At 43.3% G+C, this 17334-nt stretch overlaps 1 protein-coding gene across 1 annotated transcript in view; it reads left to right on the plus strand.

Moving 5' to 3' along the window:
• The first annotated feature begins 15777 nt into the window (after positions 1-15777).
• Positions 15778-17334, plus strand: part of LOC132405844 (ELAV-like protein 2) — a 121765-nt gene continuing 120208 nt past the window's right edge. Inside the window, exon 1 of the mRNA XM_059990835.1 lies at positions 15778-15852. Within this exon, the coding sequence (XP_059846818.1) occupies positions 15844-15852 (9 nt within the window). The 5' untranslated portion in view covers positions 15778-15843. The remainder of the gene's footprint in view (positions 15853-17334) is intronic.

Here is a 17334-nt window from a genome sequence, read left to right on the forward strand (position 1 = left end):
TGGCACAGTAGCATAATGGTTCGTGCAATCGGCAATCAGGATTCAATTCCTATTGCTGTCTGTAACACATTTGTATATTCAACCGGTGACCATATGATTTTCCTCTGGGTGTTTCGGTTTCCTTCCACATTCCAAAGATGTGCAAATTAGGGCTAGTAAATTGTGGGCACACTATGTTGGTACTAGAAACATGGTGACACTTGCCAACTGATCCCAGTATATCCTCTGACTGGGCATGTCTTAGACAAAAATGATGCATTTCACTGTATGTTTCAATGTACATATGACAATTAAGGCTAATCTTTATTATCTTAGACCATAAGATCATAAGACATAGGAGCAAAATTAGGCCATTCAACCCATCGAATCTACACTGCCGTTCCATCACGGCTCATCCCGATCCCACTCAACCCCATACACTTACCTTCTTGCCATGACGTTTGAAGTCCTGACCAATCAGGAAACTATCAATTTTCGCTTTAAATATACCCATGGTCTTGGTTTCCACAGCTGTCTGTGGCAGAGCATTCCACAGGTTCACTACTCTCTGGAAATTCCTTCTTACTTTTGTAATAAAGGGTCACCCCTCAATTCTGAGGCTGTGCCCTCTGGTTCTGGACACCTCCACCACATCCACCTTATCTAGTCCTTTCAACATTCGGTAGGTTTCAAATAGATACACCCGCACTCTTCAAAATTCCAGTGAGTACAGGCCCAAAGCTGCCAAATAATCCTCATATGTTAACCCCATCATTTCCAGAATTATCTTCATAAACCTCCTCTGGACTCTCTCCATTGACAAACATCATTTCTGAGATATGGGGCCCAAAACTGTTGACAATACTCCAAGTGCAGTCTGACTAGTGTCTTACAAAGTCTCAGCATTATCTCCTTGCTTTTATATTCGATTCCCCTTGAAATGAATGCCAACATTGCATTTGTCTTCTTTACCAGACTCAGCCTATAAATTAACCTTCTGGGAGTTTTGCACTAGGACTCCTAAGTGCCTTTGCCCTCTGATGTTTGAATTTTCTCCCCATTTAGATAATAGTCTGCAATATTGTACCTTTTACCAAAATGCATTGTCATACATTTCCCATTACTGCCATATAGTCATACATTTCTCATTCCATCTGCCACTTTTTTGCCCATTCATCTAATTTGTCTTCTGCAATCCATTGCTCCCTCAGCACTACCTACTCCTCCACTTATCTTCATATCATCTGCAAACTTTGCCACAAAGCCACTGATTCTATTATCCAAATCACTGACAAACAATGTGAAAAGTAGCAGTCCCAATACTGACCCCTGAGGAACACCACTATTCACTGGCAGCCAAACAGAAAAGGCCCCATTTATTCCCACCTGCTGTCTCCTGCCTATCAGCCATTCCTCTAATCAGGCCTGTATCTTTCCTTTAATGTGATGGGATTTCATACTGTTAAGCAGCTTCATGAGTGGCACCTTATCAAATGCCTTCTGAAAATCCAAGTAAATGACATCCACTGCCTTCTTTTTCCACCCTGCTTGACACTTCCTCAAAGAACTCTAACTGATTTGTCAGGCAAGATTTCCCTTTACAGAAATCATGCTAACTTTGACTTATTTTATCATTATTTTCCAAGTAACCTGAAATCTCATCCTTAATAATGTTATACAACACTTTCACAGCCACTGAGGTTAGGCTAACTGGTTTATAATTTCCTTTCTTTTGCCTTCCTCCCTTCTTAAGAGTGGAGATCTTCACCTTTACTCAGCTGTTAGTGCCAGAACTGATTTCATGAACCAAATGCATATTCCCAAGTTGGTGTGCTTCAGATTCCGATTCAAGTTCATATTCAGATCTATTTATCATATGTAAATCGAAACATACAGTGAAATGCACCACTTGCATTAACAACCAACACACTCGAGGATGTGTGAGGGGCCACCACACATTTTGGCATGAACCTAGCATGCCCACAATGCTCAGCATTACACAACCAGCAACAACAAAATCAGCAAAACAAAACGACAACACAAAATAAGCCCCTTTCCCATCCACTCACACACACAGACAGGCGTACGACAGGCAATTTGGACTTAAGTCTTTGGATCCTAGCCTCAGAATTGACGGTCCACTAGCCATTAAAGACTTGACTGGCCCAGTGGCTTCCTTCTGGGCTCAGTTCAAGGGATTGATACCAAAAACTGAAGCCAAATGTCGATCGGCACCCAAAGCCCAATGGCCAAATCTTGGAGAGCAGAGGCCCAGAGGCCTAGGGTAGGAGGATTGTTTGTGTGTGTGGGAGGGAGGAAAGGAGCTTGTTTTACAGCTGTTGTTTTTTTGCTTGTTGTGTTCATCTTTGTCGTGTTCTGCCAAGCAATGTGGACATGATATTGTACGGTAATGTAATGGGTAACAGGTGACACATACTATTCATAATAGAAGCTGTTCTACATCATTCACAAGCACCGTCTTTGAATTGTTGTGTTCACTTTAAGAGATCGTGTCTGATGTACTGATGTCAGTGGAAGGCGATGACGTTTGGGTTTGTTTGTAATGGAAGTAAAAGGCTGTGGCTTTTGTTAAGCACAAAAATGGACCCTTGCCTGATTTATTTGCAAAATCCTACACTATGTTTTTGGCAAAATGTGTGGTGACGCTTGCACGCTGCCCCCAGCACACACTTAGTTTGTGTTCATTGTGAACACAAATGATGCATTTCACTGTATGTTTTGATATACATTTGTTAAATAAATATATTTGAATCTGAACAATTCTAACTTAACCAACTATACCACTGTACTTTCTCAGCAACTGTGACAGGCCTCCTACTGCCAGAGATCAGATTATCAACTTTGCCTGAACTAGGTGCCTCTGTGACACAAGATCTGTTGCATATGTTGACTCATCAAACCAATCAATCTCAATTCTGTTCACTAACAGCAGGCCCAGATGTTCAATGAGGAAACTCTAGTCAAGAAGAGTGCTTCAGGGATCAGCCAGGTGGTCTATTCATCCCAACAACTGTCAAACTCGGTTTATCATAAGCCTTCTGCTGCTTATTGATTATTACCCAATACTGGCTTCTTAAATAACTATATACATTTTCAACGTGTGTCTAATTATTAACTTCTATAGAGAAAAAATGTTGTAAGGCAGAATTGCCTAGAAAACGGGGGCAGACTAGGACCAGCAGGCTCAGCCTCCGAATTGAGGGACGTCCCTTAAGAACAGAGATGAGGAGGAAAGTCTTTCGCCAGAAGTGATGATTCTGTGAAATTCATTGCCACAGATGACTGTGAAGGTCAAGTCATTGTGTATATTTAAAATAAAGTTTGATAGTTTTTTGATTAGTAAGGATGTCAATGGTTACAGGAAGAACCTAGTAGAATGGGGGTGAAAGGGGTAATAAACCATCTGTTGGAATGGCAGAACAAACTCAATGGGCCAAATGGCCTAATTCTGCTCCCATGTCTTATGGTCTTATAGTTTTAAATTCACGCTGGGTATTGTTGCTAAATATCTAATATAGTCAATGAAATTGCATTCTGTACTCAAGGCCCAAGATGTTACCATATTTTATAGATTATTCATCATATCAGAATCAGAATCAGAATCAGATTTATTATCACTGGCATGTTAAATTTGTCAACTTAGCAGCAACAGTTCAATGCCATACATAATCTAGCAGAGAGAGAAAATAATAATAAAAAATGAAACATAATAATAGACAAGTAAATCAATTATGTATATTGAACAGATTTTTAAAATGTGCAAAAACAGAAATACTGTATATTAAAAAAGTGAGGTAGTGTCCAAAGCTGCAATGTCTGTTTAGTAATCAGATGGCAGAGGGGAAGAAGCTGTTCCTGAATCGCTGAGTGTGTGCCTTCAGGGTTCTGTATCTCCTACTGATGAGAAAAGGGCATGCCCTAGGTGCTGGAGGTTCTTAATAATGGACGCTGCCTGAGACACCATTCTCTAAAATGTCCTGGGTATTTTGTGGGCTTGTGCCCAAGATGGAGCTGACTAGATTTACAACCCCCTGCAGCTTCTTGTGCAGTACCCCCCCCCCCTCAATACCAGACAGTGATGCAGCCTGTCAGAATGCTCTCCATGGTACATCTATAGAAGTTTTTGAGTGTATTTGTTGACATACCTGTGGTGAACTACGTATGCCTGTCTGGACACGGCCCCTGCTGACTGCTCCTGTGGCTCCTCCCACAGGCCCCTGTATAAAGGCGATCTGAGGCCTATGCTCGGCCTCAGTCTCCAGGACGTAATATGATGGTCACTCACTCCTGGTTCCTTCTTCCAGTCAATAAAAGCCGATATCTCGCCTTACGTCTCAGAGTGAGTTATTGATGGTGCATCAATACCAAATCTCTTCAAGCTCCTAATAAAGTATAGCCGCTGTATTGCCTTCTTTATAACTGCATCGATATGTTGGGACCAGGTTAGATCCTCAGAGATCTTGACACCCAGGAACTTGAAGCCGCTCACTCCCTCCACTTCTGATCCCTCTGTGAGAATTTCTAAAAAACTCTGTTACTTTACTATGGATTTGTGCCTATTTCTTTAGATAAGGGTTAAGGGGGGAGGGTTAATAATATTTTTCTCACTATTTTATCATCACATTTATTCTTTGTCATTTTCTAAAATTTAATAAATAAATAAATATTTTTTTAAAAATAAAAAAAGAAAGAACTGTAAGTCTAGATTGCTGATAACTAAAAGACGGGGGCTGCACAGTGACACAGTGGGTAGAACCATTGGGGGGGATGGATTACAGTTGAAGAGAATGTGGGGATAATAAAAATTGACATTGATATCTGCTTAGTGTAAATAGGTGGTGCATGCTGGTGTAAACTCAGTTGGCCAAAGGAAAAGGTGGCCCCTTGAGTCCTGATGACGTCTCAGCCTGAAATGTCCACTATTTATTAAACTGCATAGATACTGCCTGATCTGCTGAGTTCCTCCAGCATTTTGTGTGTGTCACCAAAATGAAACATCTCAGTTACGAGGAGAGACCAGAGGGGCTGGGTTTGTTTTCCTTGGAGCAGAGGAGGATGAGTGGAGGTCCAGACTATGATACAGTGGCACAAACAAGCTAGATAGGAGGGAGTTTTTTTTCTAGTAGCAAAGATTTCAAAACGAAGGGCACAAGTTTTTGGTCAGATAGGAGGCTTCTGACGAAGATTTTTTTTTTCACTCAAAGGGCTGTTTGAAATCTGTAATGGATCCTGATGCTTTTTGCGATCGAAAAGTTCTTCAAAAGTCAAGAATGAGGCATAAAACTTGTTGCTTACAATCATTTTATTAAGTGTAGCAAGAGCAAAGGAAAAGCATTGGGAAAGACTAAGAAAAGAGAAAGACTAAAAATAATTGTGGTTTTCTCATACCAAACAAAACATAACAGAAATTCCATTGATCACAGTTAGCCAATAAGATAGCCAGATTCAAGTAGTATGACACCCACCACAGAAATCAAAAAGTTTCCAGAAAAATATAGAGGTACGTTTAACCACTGGAAAACTCACAGAACATGAATATTGGCGATTGTATAAAAGTACAAACAATCCATAGGAAAGATAAACTACACGAAGTCGCATCAAGGCAGAGGCTACCCAAGACCACCAGACTCAAAAACAGTTTCTTCCCCAAAGCCATCAGGTTGATCAACATCTCCACCCATTAACCAATCACCACCATTTATCATTTCCTGACAGTCACCTTATGTGCAGACACTCATCATTTCATAAACATACAACAGTTATGTATATAAGCTAATGACACAAAGGTGGGGAGGCTGTGGATAGTGTGGAGGGCTGTCAGAGGTTACAGCGGGACATTGATAGGATGCAAAACTGGACTGAGAAGTGGCAGATGGAGTTCAACCCAGATAAGTGTGAGGTTGTTCATTTTTGTAGGTCAAATATGATGACAGAATATATTATTAATGGTAAGACTCTTGGCAGTGTGGAGGATCAGATGGATTTTGGGGTCTGAGTCCATAAGACACTCAAAGCTGCTACACAGGTTGACTGTGGTTAAGAAAGCATACAGTGCATTGGTCTTCATCAAGCATGGGATTGAGTTTAAGAGCTGAGAGGTAATGTTGCAGCTATATAGGACCCTGGTCAGAACCCACTTGGAGTACTGTGCTCAGTTCTGGTCGCCTCACTATAGGAAGGATGTGGAAACCATAGGAAGGGTACAGAGGAGATTTACAAGAATGTTGCCTGGATTGGGGAGCATACTTTATGAGAATAAGTTGAGTGAACACGGCCTTTTTTCCTTGGAGCGACAGAGGGTGAGAGGTGACCTGATAGAGGTCTATAAGGTGATGAGAGGCATTGATCATTTGGACAGTCAGAGGCTTTTTCCCAAGGCTAGAATGACTAGCATGAGAGGGCATAGTTTTAGGGTGCTCGGAAGCAGGTACAGAGGAGACATCAGGGTTAAGTTTTTTACACAGAGCGTGGTGAGTGCGTGGAATGGGCTGCCAGCGACGGTGGTGAAGACTGATAAAGTAGGATCTTTTAAGAGACTCCTGGACAGGTACATGGAGCTCAGAAAAATAGAGGGCTATTGGTAACCCTAGGTAATTTCTAGGGTAAGGACATGTTCGGCACAGCTTTGTGTATTGTGCTGTAGGTTTTCTAGATTTCTAATCTTCATATTTATTTTTATTCACATATATTGTGTTCTTCATGCTTATCGTGCTATTTTCATGTTGCATCATATCTGGAGTAATAATTATTTTGTTTTTTTTACACTTGATGAATGAATAAATAATCGAATATGGAATTTTGAAGAAGGAACAATTTAACAGCCCAATCTAACATCTGAAAGATGTTTCTGGTAGATGCACTCACAACATTCAAGAGGAACCTAGTGAAATAGTTAAATTACCAATGCAGAGAAGGGTACAGGGGCATAAACACAAGGGAGTCTGCAGATGCTGGAAATCTAGAGCAACACACATGAAAAATTCTGGAGGGACTCAATAGGTCAGGCAGCATCAGGCTGAAATGTTGATTCTCTTATTCTTTTCCACAGATGCTGCCTGAGCTGCTGAGTTCCTCCAGCATGTTGTGAAAGCTACAAGAGACTTTGTGCTGTAAATGAGACTAGTGTAGGTGGGTAACTGATGGTTTGACATGGTAAGTGGTGAGCTGAAAGGATGGTTTCTGTGCCATATGACTCTATGAGGTCTAGGTAGCCAGAGTTCAGTTCGAGTTATCCAGGGTTATTTCCCGTACACATTTAGATGTTATCTTCAGTTTCAGAGTGTGCTGAGACACAACTGGACTTAAGGCTTTTTTTGCATCTGTAGCTCTAGGATTTTACCACACTACTCTTCGGGCAAAGGTGACAGCCTTTCTGAAGGAGCCGCCTTTGCCAAGTCCTCTACCTGCTACGGGCCTAGTTCAGATACATCATGGCTGCAAAGCCAGCACAAGCTCATTAAGAACCATTCAGGGGCAGTGTTTCCTGGTTTAAAATAACTGTGCTTCATGATACGAATCTGATAATTACATTGTGACTGTGATTTAGAGTTCTAAAGAATCAAACAGCATAGCAGCAGGCCATTTGGTCCAACTCATGTTCTTTGTTGAGTGAGCTAAGACTTTTCTCTTCAGAGCATAGAAAGACGAGAGGTGACGATCGAGGGGTACACAATGATGAGGCACAGAACAAGTGGACAACCAGAGATTTCCTTCCAGGGTGGAAATAGCTAATATGAAGGCCATAACTTTAATGTGATTTGGAGGAAAGTATAAGGGGGATGTCAAAAGTAGGTTCTTTACACAGAAAGTGGTGGGTGAATGGAAGAGGTGGTGGAGGCAGATACATTAGGGGCATTTATGAAACTCTTACATAGGCACATGGAGAGAAGAAAAAAGGATAGCTAGTGGGAAGGAAGGGTTAGATTGATCTTGGAATAAGTTAAAAAGCCAGTACAACGTTGTGGGCCAGAAGGCCAGTATTGTGCTGTACTGCTCTATGTTCTATTCATGCCAATCAATGGGCACCTCTATATTACTCCCATCATTATAACTTGGTCTTACACCTTCTATGCCTTTGCAACCAAGTGTTCACCTGGACATTGCTTAACTGCTTTCAACAATCTGACTTCAGCCAGTCTCTCATGCAGCATTCCTGGTTCTTACTGGTCTGTAGGTGAAGAAGGTGTCTCTTACATTATAAACTCCACTGGGTCGCTGGAAAAAACCCAGGAAAGTCCATTACAGGACCTAAGCTAGTCCCATTGTTAGGTCCACATTCCTCTAAGCATTTCCTATCTATGTACTGTACCTGTCCGAGTGTCTCTTAAATATTACCATTGTTATTACTTTCTCTGACAGATGGTAGTTTCTCCCAATGTTGACCTTAAATGGTACAGCCTATACCCTGAGGCTGTCCCCTTTGCCCTAGACACTCTGCCACTGTGAACGTCCTCTCTGTCAAGCCTCATTGGATTTGGTGGGGGGTGGGGGTTCCTCCTAGGCAGTATGAAGGTGGATAAGTCCCAGGTCTGATGGGATTTACCCCAGGTTATTGAAGAAGGTATGAGACGAGATTGTTGGGCCTTCACCCATATCTTTGTGTCCTCTCTAGCCACAGCACTGGTGGGTGGTTACTGTTGTACCACTATTTAAGAAGGGAATCCTGGGAACTATAGACCAGTGAGACTCACGTCACTTGTAGGGGAATTGCCAGTGAAAAATCTTAGGGATATATATAGAATTATCTTAAGGGTAATTTTTAGGGAAAATTCTCAGTGTATAAGGAATAATATTAGATCATTAGAAAGGAATGACATAGGATTGGAAGGTGTAGAGTCTCTATGGGTTGAGTTAAGAAATTACAAGGGTAAAAGGACCCTAATGGCAGATGTATACAGGCCTCCAAACAATAGCCAGGATGTGGATTACAAATTACAGCAGGAGATAGAAAAGGCATGTCAGAAAGGCAATGTCATGATAATCGTTGAGGATTTTAACATGAAAATGGATTGGGAAAACCAGGTCAGTACTGGACCTCAAGAGTCTAAGGGATGGCTTTTTAGAACAGCTTGTTGTTGAGTCCACTAGGGGATCGGCTGTGCTGGACTGGGTGTTGTGCAATGATCCAGAGGTGATAAGAGAGCTTAAGGTTAAGGAACCCTAAGGGCACCATTCGAGTTCACTTTGAAATTAGAGGAGAAACTAAATTCCAATGCATCAGTATTTCAGTGGAATACAGGAAATTACAATGGCATGAGAGGGGAACTGGCCGAAGTTGACTGGAAAGGGACACTAGCAGGAAGGACAGCAGAGCAGCAATGGCTGGAGTTTCTGTGAAAAAAGGAGGGAAGTGCAAGACAGATATATTCCAAATAAGAAGAAATTTCGAATGGAAGGAGGACACTACTGAGGCTGACAAGTGTAGTCAGAGCCCAAGTAAAAGCAAAAGAGAGGGCATACAAGGAAGCCAAAGCTAGTGGGAAGATAGAGGATTGGGAAGCTTTTAAAAACTTGTAGAAGGAAACTAAGAAGGTCATTTGGAAGGAAAAGATGAGTTCATGAAAGAAGCTGGTGACTAATATCAAAGAAGATACAAAAAGCTTTTTTAAGTATATAAAGGGTAAAAGAGATTTGAGGGTAGATATGGGACCAATTGAAAATGATGCTGCAGATATTGTAGATATGAGACCAATTGAAAATGATGCTGGAGATATTGTAACGAGAGACGCAGAGATGGCAGAGGAACTGAATGCGTATTTTGCATCAGTCTTCATAATGGAAGACATCTGCAGTATACTGGACATTCAAGAGTGTCAGGGTAGTGAAGTATGTTCAGTGAAAATTACGACTGAGAAGGTGCTCAGGAAGCTTAGTGGTCTGAGGGTGGATAAATCTCCTGGACCTGATGGAATGCACCCTCAGGTTCTGAAGGAAGTAGTTGGAGAGATTGCAGAAGCATTAACAATGATCTTTCAGGAATCGATAGATTCTGGCATTGTACTGGATGACTGGAAAATTGCAGATGTTACTCCGCTATTTAAGAAGGGTGGGAGGCAGCAGAAAGGGAACTATAGACCTGTTAGCCTGACATCAGTGGTTGGGAAGTTGTTGAATCGATTGTTAAGGATGAGATTACTTAGTACCTGGAGGCACATGACAAGATAGGCCAAAGCCAGCATGGTTTCCTGAAAGAACAGTCTGCCTGACTAACCTACTGCAATTTTTTGAGGAGGGTGGACAAATCAGATGCAGTAGATGTGGTGTACTTGGATTTTCAGGCCTTTAACAAGGTGCCACACATGAGGCTGCTTAGCAAGTTAAGAGCCCATGGAATTACAGGGAAGTTACTAGCATGGCTGGAGCATTGGCTGGTTGGCAGAAAACAGAAAGTAGGAAGAAAGAAATCCTATTCTGGCTGGCTGCTGGTTACCAGTGGAGTTTCACAAAGGTCGGTGCTGGGATCGCTGCTTTTTACGATGTATGTCAATGATTTGGACTATGGGATTAATGGATTTGTGGCTAACTTTGACGATGAAACAAAAATAGGTGGAAGAGCAGCTAGTGGTGAGGAAACGGAGCCTGCAGAGAGACTTAAATAGTTTAGGGGAATGGGCAAAGAAGAGGCAAATGAAATACAATGTTGGAAAGTGTATGGTCATGCACTTTGGTGGAAGAAATAAACAGGCAGACTATTATTTAGGTGGGGAGAGAATTCAAATTGCAGAGATGCAAAGCGACTTGGGAGTCCTTGTGCAGGATACCCGGAAGTTTAACCTCCAGGCTGAGTCGGTGGTGAAGAAGGCGAATGGAATGTTGACATTCATTTCTAGAGCTATAGAATATAAGAGCAGGGATGCGATGTTGAGGCTCTATAAGGCACTCATCAGACCACACTCGGAGTAATGTGTGCAGTTTTGGGCTCCTTATTTTAGAAAGGATACACTGACATTGGAGAGGCTTCAGAGAAGATTCACCAGAATGATTCCAGGAATGAAAGGGTTATTCTATGAGGAACGTCTGGCAGCTCTTGGGCTGTATTCCCTGGAGTTCAGGAGAATGAGGGAGGATCTCAAAGAAACATTCCAAATGTTAAAAGGCCTGAAAAGATTAGATATGGCAAAGTTATTTCCCATGGTAGGGGAGTCTAGGACAAGAGGGCACAACTTCAGGATTGAAGGATGTCCTTTTAGAACTGAGATGCGCAGAAATTACTTTAGCCAAAGGGTGGTAAATCTGTGGAATTTGTTGCCACAAGCAGCTGTGGAGGCCAAGTCATTGGGTGCATTTAAGACAGAGATAGATAGGTTCTTGATTAGCCAGGGCATCAAAGGGGGAGTGGTGATGACTGGAAGAATTGAATCAGCTCATGAATGAATGGCGGAGCAGACTCGATGGGCCAAATGGCATATTTCTGCTCCTATATCTTATAGTCTTACAGGATATATGAGCATTTGGAAACCCATGGCCTACTTCGTGAGAGCCAGCATGGCTTTGTGCATGGCAGGTCGTGCCTTACCAACTTGACTGACTTTTTGACAAGGTGATGAGAGAGATTGATGAGAGAAGGGCAGTGAATGTTGTCTACATGGATTTTAGAAAGGCAGTTTAGAAAGTCCCTCATGGGAGGCTAACCCAGAAGATTGAGATTCATGGGGTCCATGGCAAATTGGCTGTTTAGATTCACAACTGGCTTGCTCCTGGAAGATGGGGATAGTGGCAGAAGGGACTCATTTGAGCTGGAGATCTCTAATCACTGGAGTTCCGCAGAGATCTGTGCTGGGACCTCTGCTGTCTGTGATGTATATAAATGACCTGGATGAAAATGTAGGTGGGTGGGTTAGTACGTTTGCGGATGATACCAAGATTGGTGGAGTTGTGGATAGTGCAGAAGACTGGCAAAGAGTACAGCACAATACAGATCAGTTCCAGATATTGTCTAAGGAATATCTAAGAGTTTAACCCAGATAAATGTGAGGTGTTGTTCCTCAGTAGGCCAAATGCACAGAGACAGTACACTGTTAAGGGCAAGGTCCTTAACAGAGTTGCTGAGCAGAGACACCTTGTAATTTCCAAGCTCATAGCTCCTTGAAAGTGGCTACACAGGTCGACAAAGTGGTTAAGAAGACGTATGAAATGCTTGCTTTTACTGGTGAGGCATTGAGTTCAAAAGTCAAAAGCTTATGTTGCAATTTATAAAACCCTGATTAGGCCCCATCTGGAGTATTGCGTACAGTTCTAGTCATCCCGCTATAGGAAGGATGTTGAGGCTTTGGAGAAGGTGGGGAAGAGGTTCACCAGGATGCTGCCTGCTTTCAGAGAGCACGTGCTATCACGAGAGGCTGGATAACCTTGGGTTGTTCTGTCTGGAGAGGCGAAGGCTGAGGTGAGATTTGATAGACACTTACAAGATTATGAGAGACACAGATATAGTGGACATATATCTGCTTTCCTGGGTTGAAATGTCTAATACCAGAGGGCGTGCTTTGAAGGTGAGAGGGACTAGGCTCAAAGGGGATGTGAGGGTTAACTTTTTTACTCGGAATGCGCTGCCTGTATGTTGGTAGAGGCAAATACATTAGAGACTTTTAAGAGACATTTAGATAGGCACATGGATGTAAGAAAGATGGAGGGATATAGATATGGTGTAGGTACGAGGGATTAATGTTTGAGTGTTTTTGATATCCTTTTTAGCTAGTTCAGCATGGCGTCTTGGGCCAAATAGCCTTTTCCCACATTGCACTATGCTCTATTCTATGAAAAACTATCTGAAGTTTCTAAACTCGGCAAGTCTGCAGTGAAACAAAAAAACAGGATTAATATTTCAGGTCAATGACCTGCTGAGTATTTCTATCACTTTCTGACTTTATTTCATATTTTCATACATCTGCAGCCTTTTAGTTTTTAAATCCTGGACTATAATGGAGGGTTGGTAATGTAACCTTAGAAAATTACAGTCTACTTGACAGGATGGATCGACTTTTGAGTCTAGAGTCACATATAAGACCATAAGACATAGGAGCAGAAATAGGCCAATCAGCCTATCAAGTCTGCTTTCTCTGTCATATCATCATGGCTGATTTATTTTCCTGCCTTCTCCCTGTGCCTAAAGTCCAGACCAGGTAATAACGACAGATTCCCTTCCATAAGACCATAAGATATAGGAGCAGAATTAGGCCATTGAGCCCATCGAGTCTGCTCCGCTATTCAATCATGGCTGATCCAATTCTTCCAGTCATCCCCACTCCCCTGCCTTCTCCCCATATCCTTTGATGCCCTGGCTAATCAGGAACCTATCTACCTCTGCCTTAAATGCACTCAATGATTTGGCCTCCACAGCCGCTCATGGCAACAAATTCCACAGATTTATAACCCTCTGACTAAGGTCATTTCTCCCTCAAGGGCATTAATAAATCTGGTGAATCACTTTGGTATAGAGGGTGATAAGCCAAGTCCTGGGCAATAGGATGAATATGAAATGGTACCTATGGGTTGGCATAGATAAGTTGGGCTGAATGGACTTTTTCCATGTTGTAGGATTCTGTGTTGCTCTTTTCTTTAACAAAAAACAATTATTCACCATCAAAGCACCATATCAGGGTTTCATACCTGGGCACAAACATAACCCCCAAATAAGGGCAATCAATCAGCTCAGGCAGAGCCCTCGACTTGCTCCTACCTACTCTGTGTGACTTTAAACCATTAAGTTATGATAACCTAGTTATGTCTTGGGCACTACTGAATTCCAGATTCATTTAATTTCTTGAATTTAAATTCTCCAGCTGGGATTTGAATTCATGCCTCTGGATCAGCTGTCCAGAGCTCCTGATGATAAGTTCAATGAATTAATCATTGTGCCACAGTAATTACCCAATGAAGTGGCCCGCGATGCATGAGTTGACAGCTGATAAAAGATTAACACTGGATGATCCCTGCATCAAACCTCCTGAAAACTAGGCTGTTCCCTTTGCGTTTCTTAACACTTAGCCTTTCCTGAAGTCCAGATGGTATGTCAAACTTACCAAATCTACACATCCCAAGTCCTTGCAAGTGCTCTCCTCCTAAACACAAGATACTCTGCAGATGCTGTAAATCTTGAACACCACATATAAAATGCTGGAGGAACTCAGCCAGTCAGGCAGCATCTACAAAGGGGAATAAACAGTCAACGTGTCAGGATGAGCTCCTTCAACAGGACTGTCCAGCATCACCCTCTGGTGCTCCTTTCTCTTTCTGTTTCTCCCATGGTCCGCTCTCCTCTATCAGATTCCTTCTTCAGTCATTTTCCTCTTCCACCAATCCCTTCCTAGCTTCTCACTTCATTCCCACTCACTTGGTCTTACCTAACACCAGACAGTTTGTAGTCCTTTCCCTCCCCCATCTTCTTATTCTGGCTGCTGCCCCTTTCCTTTCCAGCCCCCAATGAAGGGCCTTGGCCTGAAAGGTCATCCTTCATTCCTCTCCATAGATGCTGCTTGACCCACTGAGTTGCTGCAGCATTTATGTGAGATGCACTCCTCCTAACTGGGTGCTGCTTTGCTGACTCCTTGCCATCTCCCCTCTAATTATTGATCCATATCACCACATCTCCACTGCTGGGAAAGACCATAAGCCATAGGAGCAGAATTAGACAATTCGGCCCATCAAGTCTTCTCCACAATCCCATTAGGGCTGCTTTATTATCCCTTTCAACCTCATCCTCCTGCCTTCTCTACTGTAACCTTTGCCATCCTTACTAGTCAAGAACCTGTCAGCCTCAGCTTTAAATATAGCCAGTGACTTAGCCTCTAGAGCCATCTGTGGCAACGAATTCCATAGATTTACCACCATCGGGCTAAAGAAATTCCTCTTCATCCCTATCTTGTATTCTGAGACTGTGCTCTCTGGTACTACCCTCCTCCACTGTAGGAAACATTCTCTGCACATTCACTCTTTCTAGGCCTTTTAGGCCTTTCAATATTCGATGTGTTTCAATTAAATCTGCCCCCTTTCTTCTAAGCTCCAGCGTCTACAGGCCCAGAGCCATCAAACACTTCATTTGTTAACCCATTCATTCCCAGCATCATACATATTCACCTCCTCTGGACTCTCTTCAATGTCAGCACATTCTTTCTTACTTAAGGGAGTAAGCCTTCCTGAGTGGGCTCCCTCTAGAATATCTGTGGCACCCCACTTCCCTCAAGGCTACTTGCTGGATCTGGAGGCTCCCTTTCACTCTCGTACATCGAAGCGCAGGAACAAAAAGAAATGCTGCAAGCTAGCACACACTGCAGGTGTAAGACAGTGTCTGCCTACTCCATAAATCAGAGGCAGCAAGGGAAGGAAGGAGGGAGGGATAGTGAATGCTTACAGGCAAGTGTCGTCACTGTTTCCTCCGTGAGGCTGCAACCAATCAGACGCTTCGCTTCCCCTAACAGATGGGCACATAAAGAGTGCTGAGCACTCTGCAAAACCATCCTGCATAAAGTCAAGGAAACAAGTGTATCACAGGGACTGTGTGCAAAGACCATCAGTATCCCTGACTAATCCTTTTTTTTATTTTGAGAAACTGCGTGCGTGCGTGTGTGCGTGGAAGTGTGAGTGTAGGAGGGTGTGTGTGTGTGCGTGTGTGTGTGTGTGTATGTGTGTGTGCATGCGCGAGTGCCCCTGTGTGTGTGTGTTTGCGTTAGTGTGTATGCACGCGTGTGTCGTGTGCACGCGCGCCTGTGTGCAATACTTTATGTGCATCGAAACCAACCCTCGAAGGCAGAAGAGAAAATAAGAATTTGACAACTGTGTCGATATTTTATTTCCAACGAGACACACAGCTGCATCGGACTTAAGACATCGCCTCTCTGCACATTAAGAATGGTCACTGTAGGTATTTGTGGTCTTTTTTTATTCTCATTCCTTGCGGCTTTGACCACTCCTTTATTCTCCCTCCTCTTTTATGTTGCCTTTTGTTCTAGTAGCACTGTTGCTAAGACTTGTGTTAAGCAGGCTTTTGTGCATGTTTCTTATGTAAAATGGCTCCTCTCCTTCGCTCTCTTTCTCTCTCTGAGAGAGCTGGGGTGGGTCTTTATTCTCCAACGACATGGGACAGACAGAGGGCAGGGAGACTATGGAGACCTTGTTGCCCCCCCCACACTCTGTCCTCCTCAAATTCACCCACCCCAAGGTGCTCGGTCGAGCCTTACTGAGCCTTCGGCGCAGCCGGTCAACAGAAGCTTTGCGGTGGAGATGGCTCTCCTTGCTGCTCACTGTATCTCGGTGCAAGTTTTGGAATAGGGAGGCAGGCTGAGAAGGGAACCTTCACTGAGCTTGTCACCACCCACCAGGGTACAGCACTCATAGCCAAGTGCCCGTGAAACCATCCTACGGGACCGGCAGAGGGGAGGGGGGTGAATAAAGGCAGATGGAGGCATCGCCACGCTTGCAAATGTGGCGTGTTCAAACTCATCACACAATTCCAGGGAAGACAAAAGCAGGAGGGAATTTTTATTTTAAGGAAAATGGATTTCTTTGCCATAAGAGTAATGGAATTAAAAGCTACATTTCTGATTCGGCACAGAGCCAGGATAAAGCAATTTCCTTTCTACTGAATTTGTGCTTTGCTTAGCAAGGGACTAATATTGACTGAGGGGGGATTCAGGGGACTCCTCCCTCCTGGTACACCCACCACCTCATACTGCTTATTTATCATCATCCTATTTAGCAAAATGAGAAGGAGGAATATCGAACACGTGTAATAACCCGGTCAGTTCCCATCAAATGCGACCTGCTTCCTTACCCCCTCCCCACACCCACCAACCCTCCGAGGACAGAGGATGGCAAGAGCATCTGATTTAGCATTCCAGGTCAGGCGGGGCTGGCTGCATCTTGTCGGGGGAACAGCGGGTTTAAAATGGACAAAAGGAGCAGTTTATCCGCAGAGGTGGCAATTCCAGTATTGTAATCCAGTAATGGTTTCCTGTAAATCCTTTTGAAATGGGCAACGTGTTTAGTGCCTCTCAAATATCAGGTCGACTTGTTCGCTGACTCCGGTACCCGGCTCATTGCATAACAAAGGCCGTAGTTTGTTTGCCGACATGTTCCTCCTTTTTCTCTCCAACGCCAGTTCTCCCCACCCGTGCATCGCTCACGTCAGTTCTACACCGCGCGCACCCGCACCCCAGCCCCTCCTCCTTCCTCTGAGGAAACGTGAGCATTGCTGAGGAATTGCTGGAATCCAACATAGCAGTTCAGACCGTTGCAGGGTTTGTCAGGTGGATACGTGCACAGCATTTCACAGAAGCAATGTACGCTTGCCTTTCCAGCACTGGCCAGCAGAACCCAGGGAATGGAGGGCTGAAACCTCTG

Source organism: Hypanus sabinus, chromosome 16, assembly GCF_030144855.1.
Source record: "Hypanus sabinus isolate sHypSab1 chromosome 16, sHypSab1.hap1, whole genome shotgun sequence".
Classification (NCBI taxonomy): Eukaryota; Metazoa; Chordata; class Chondrichthyes; order Myliobatiformes; family Dasyatidae; genus Hypanus; species Hypanus sabinus.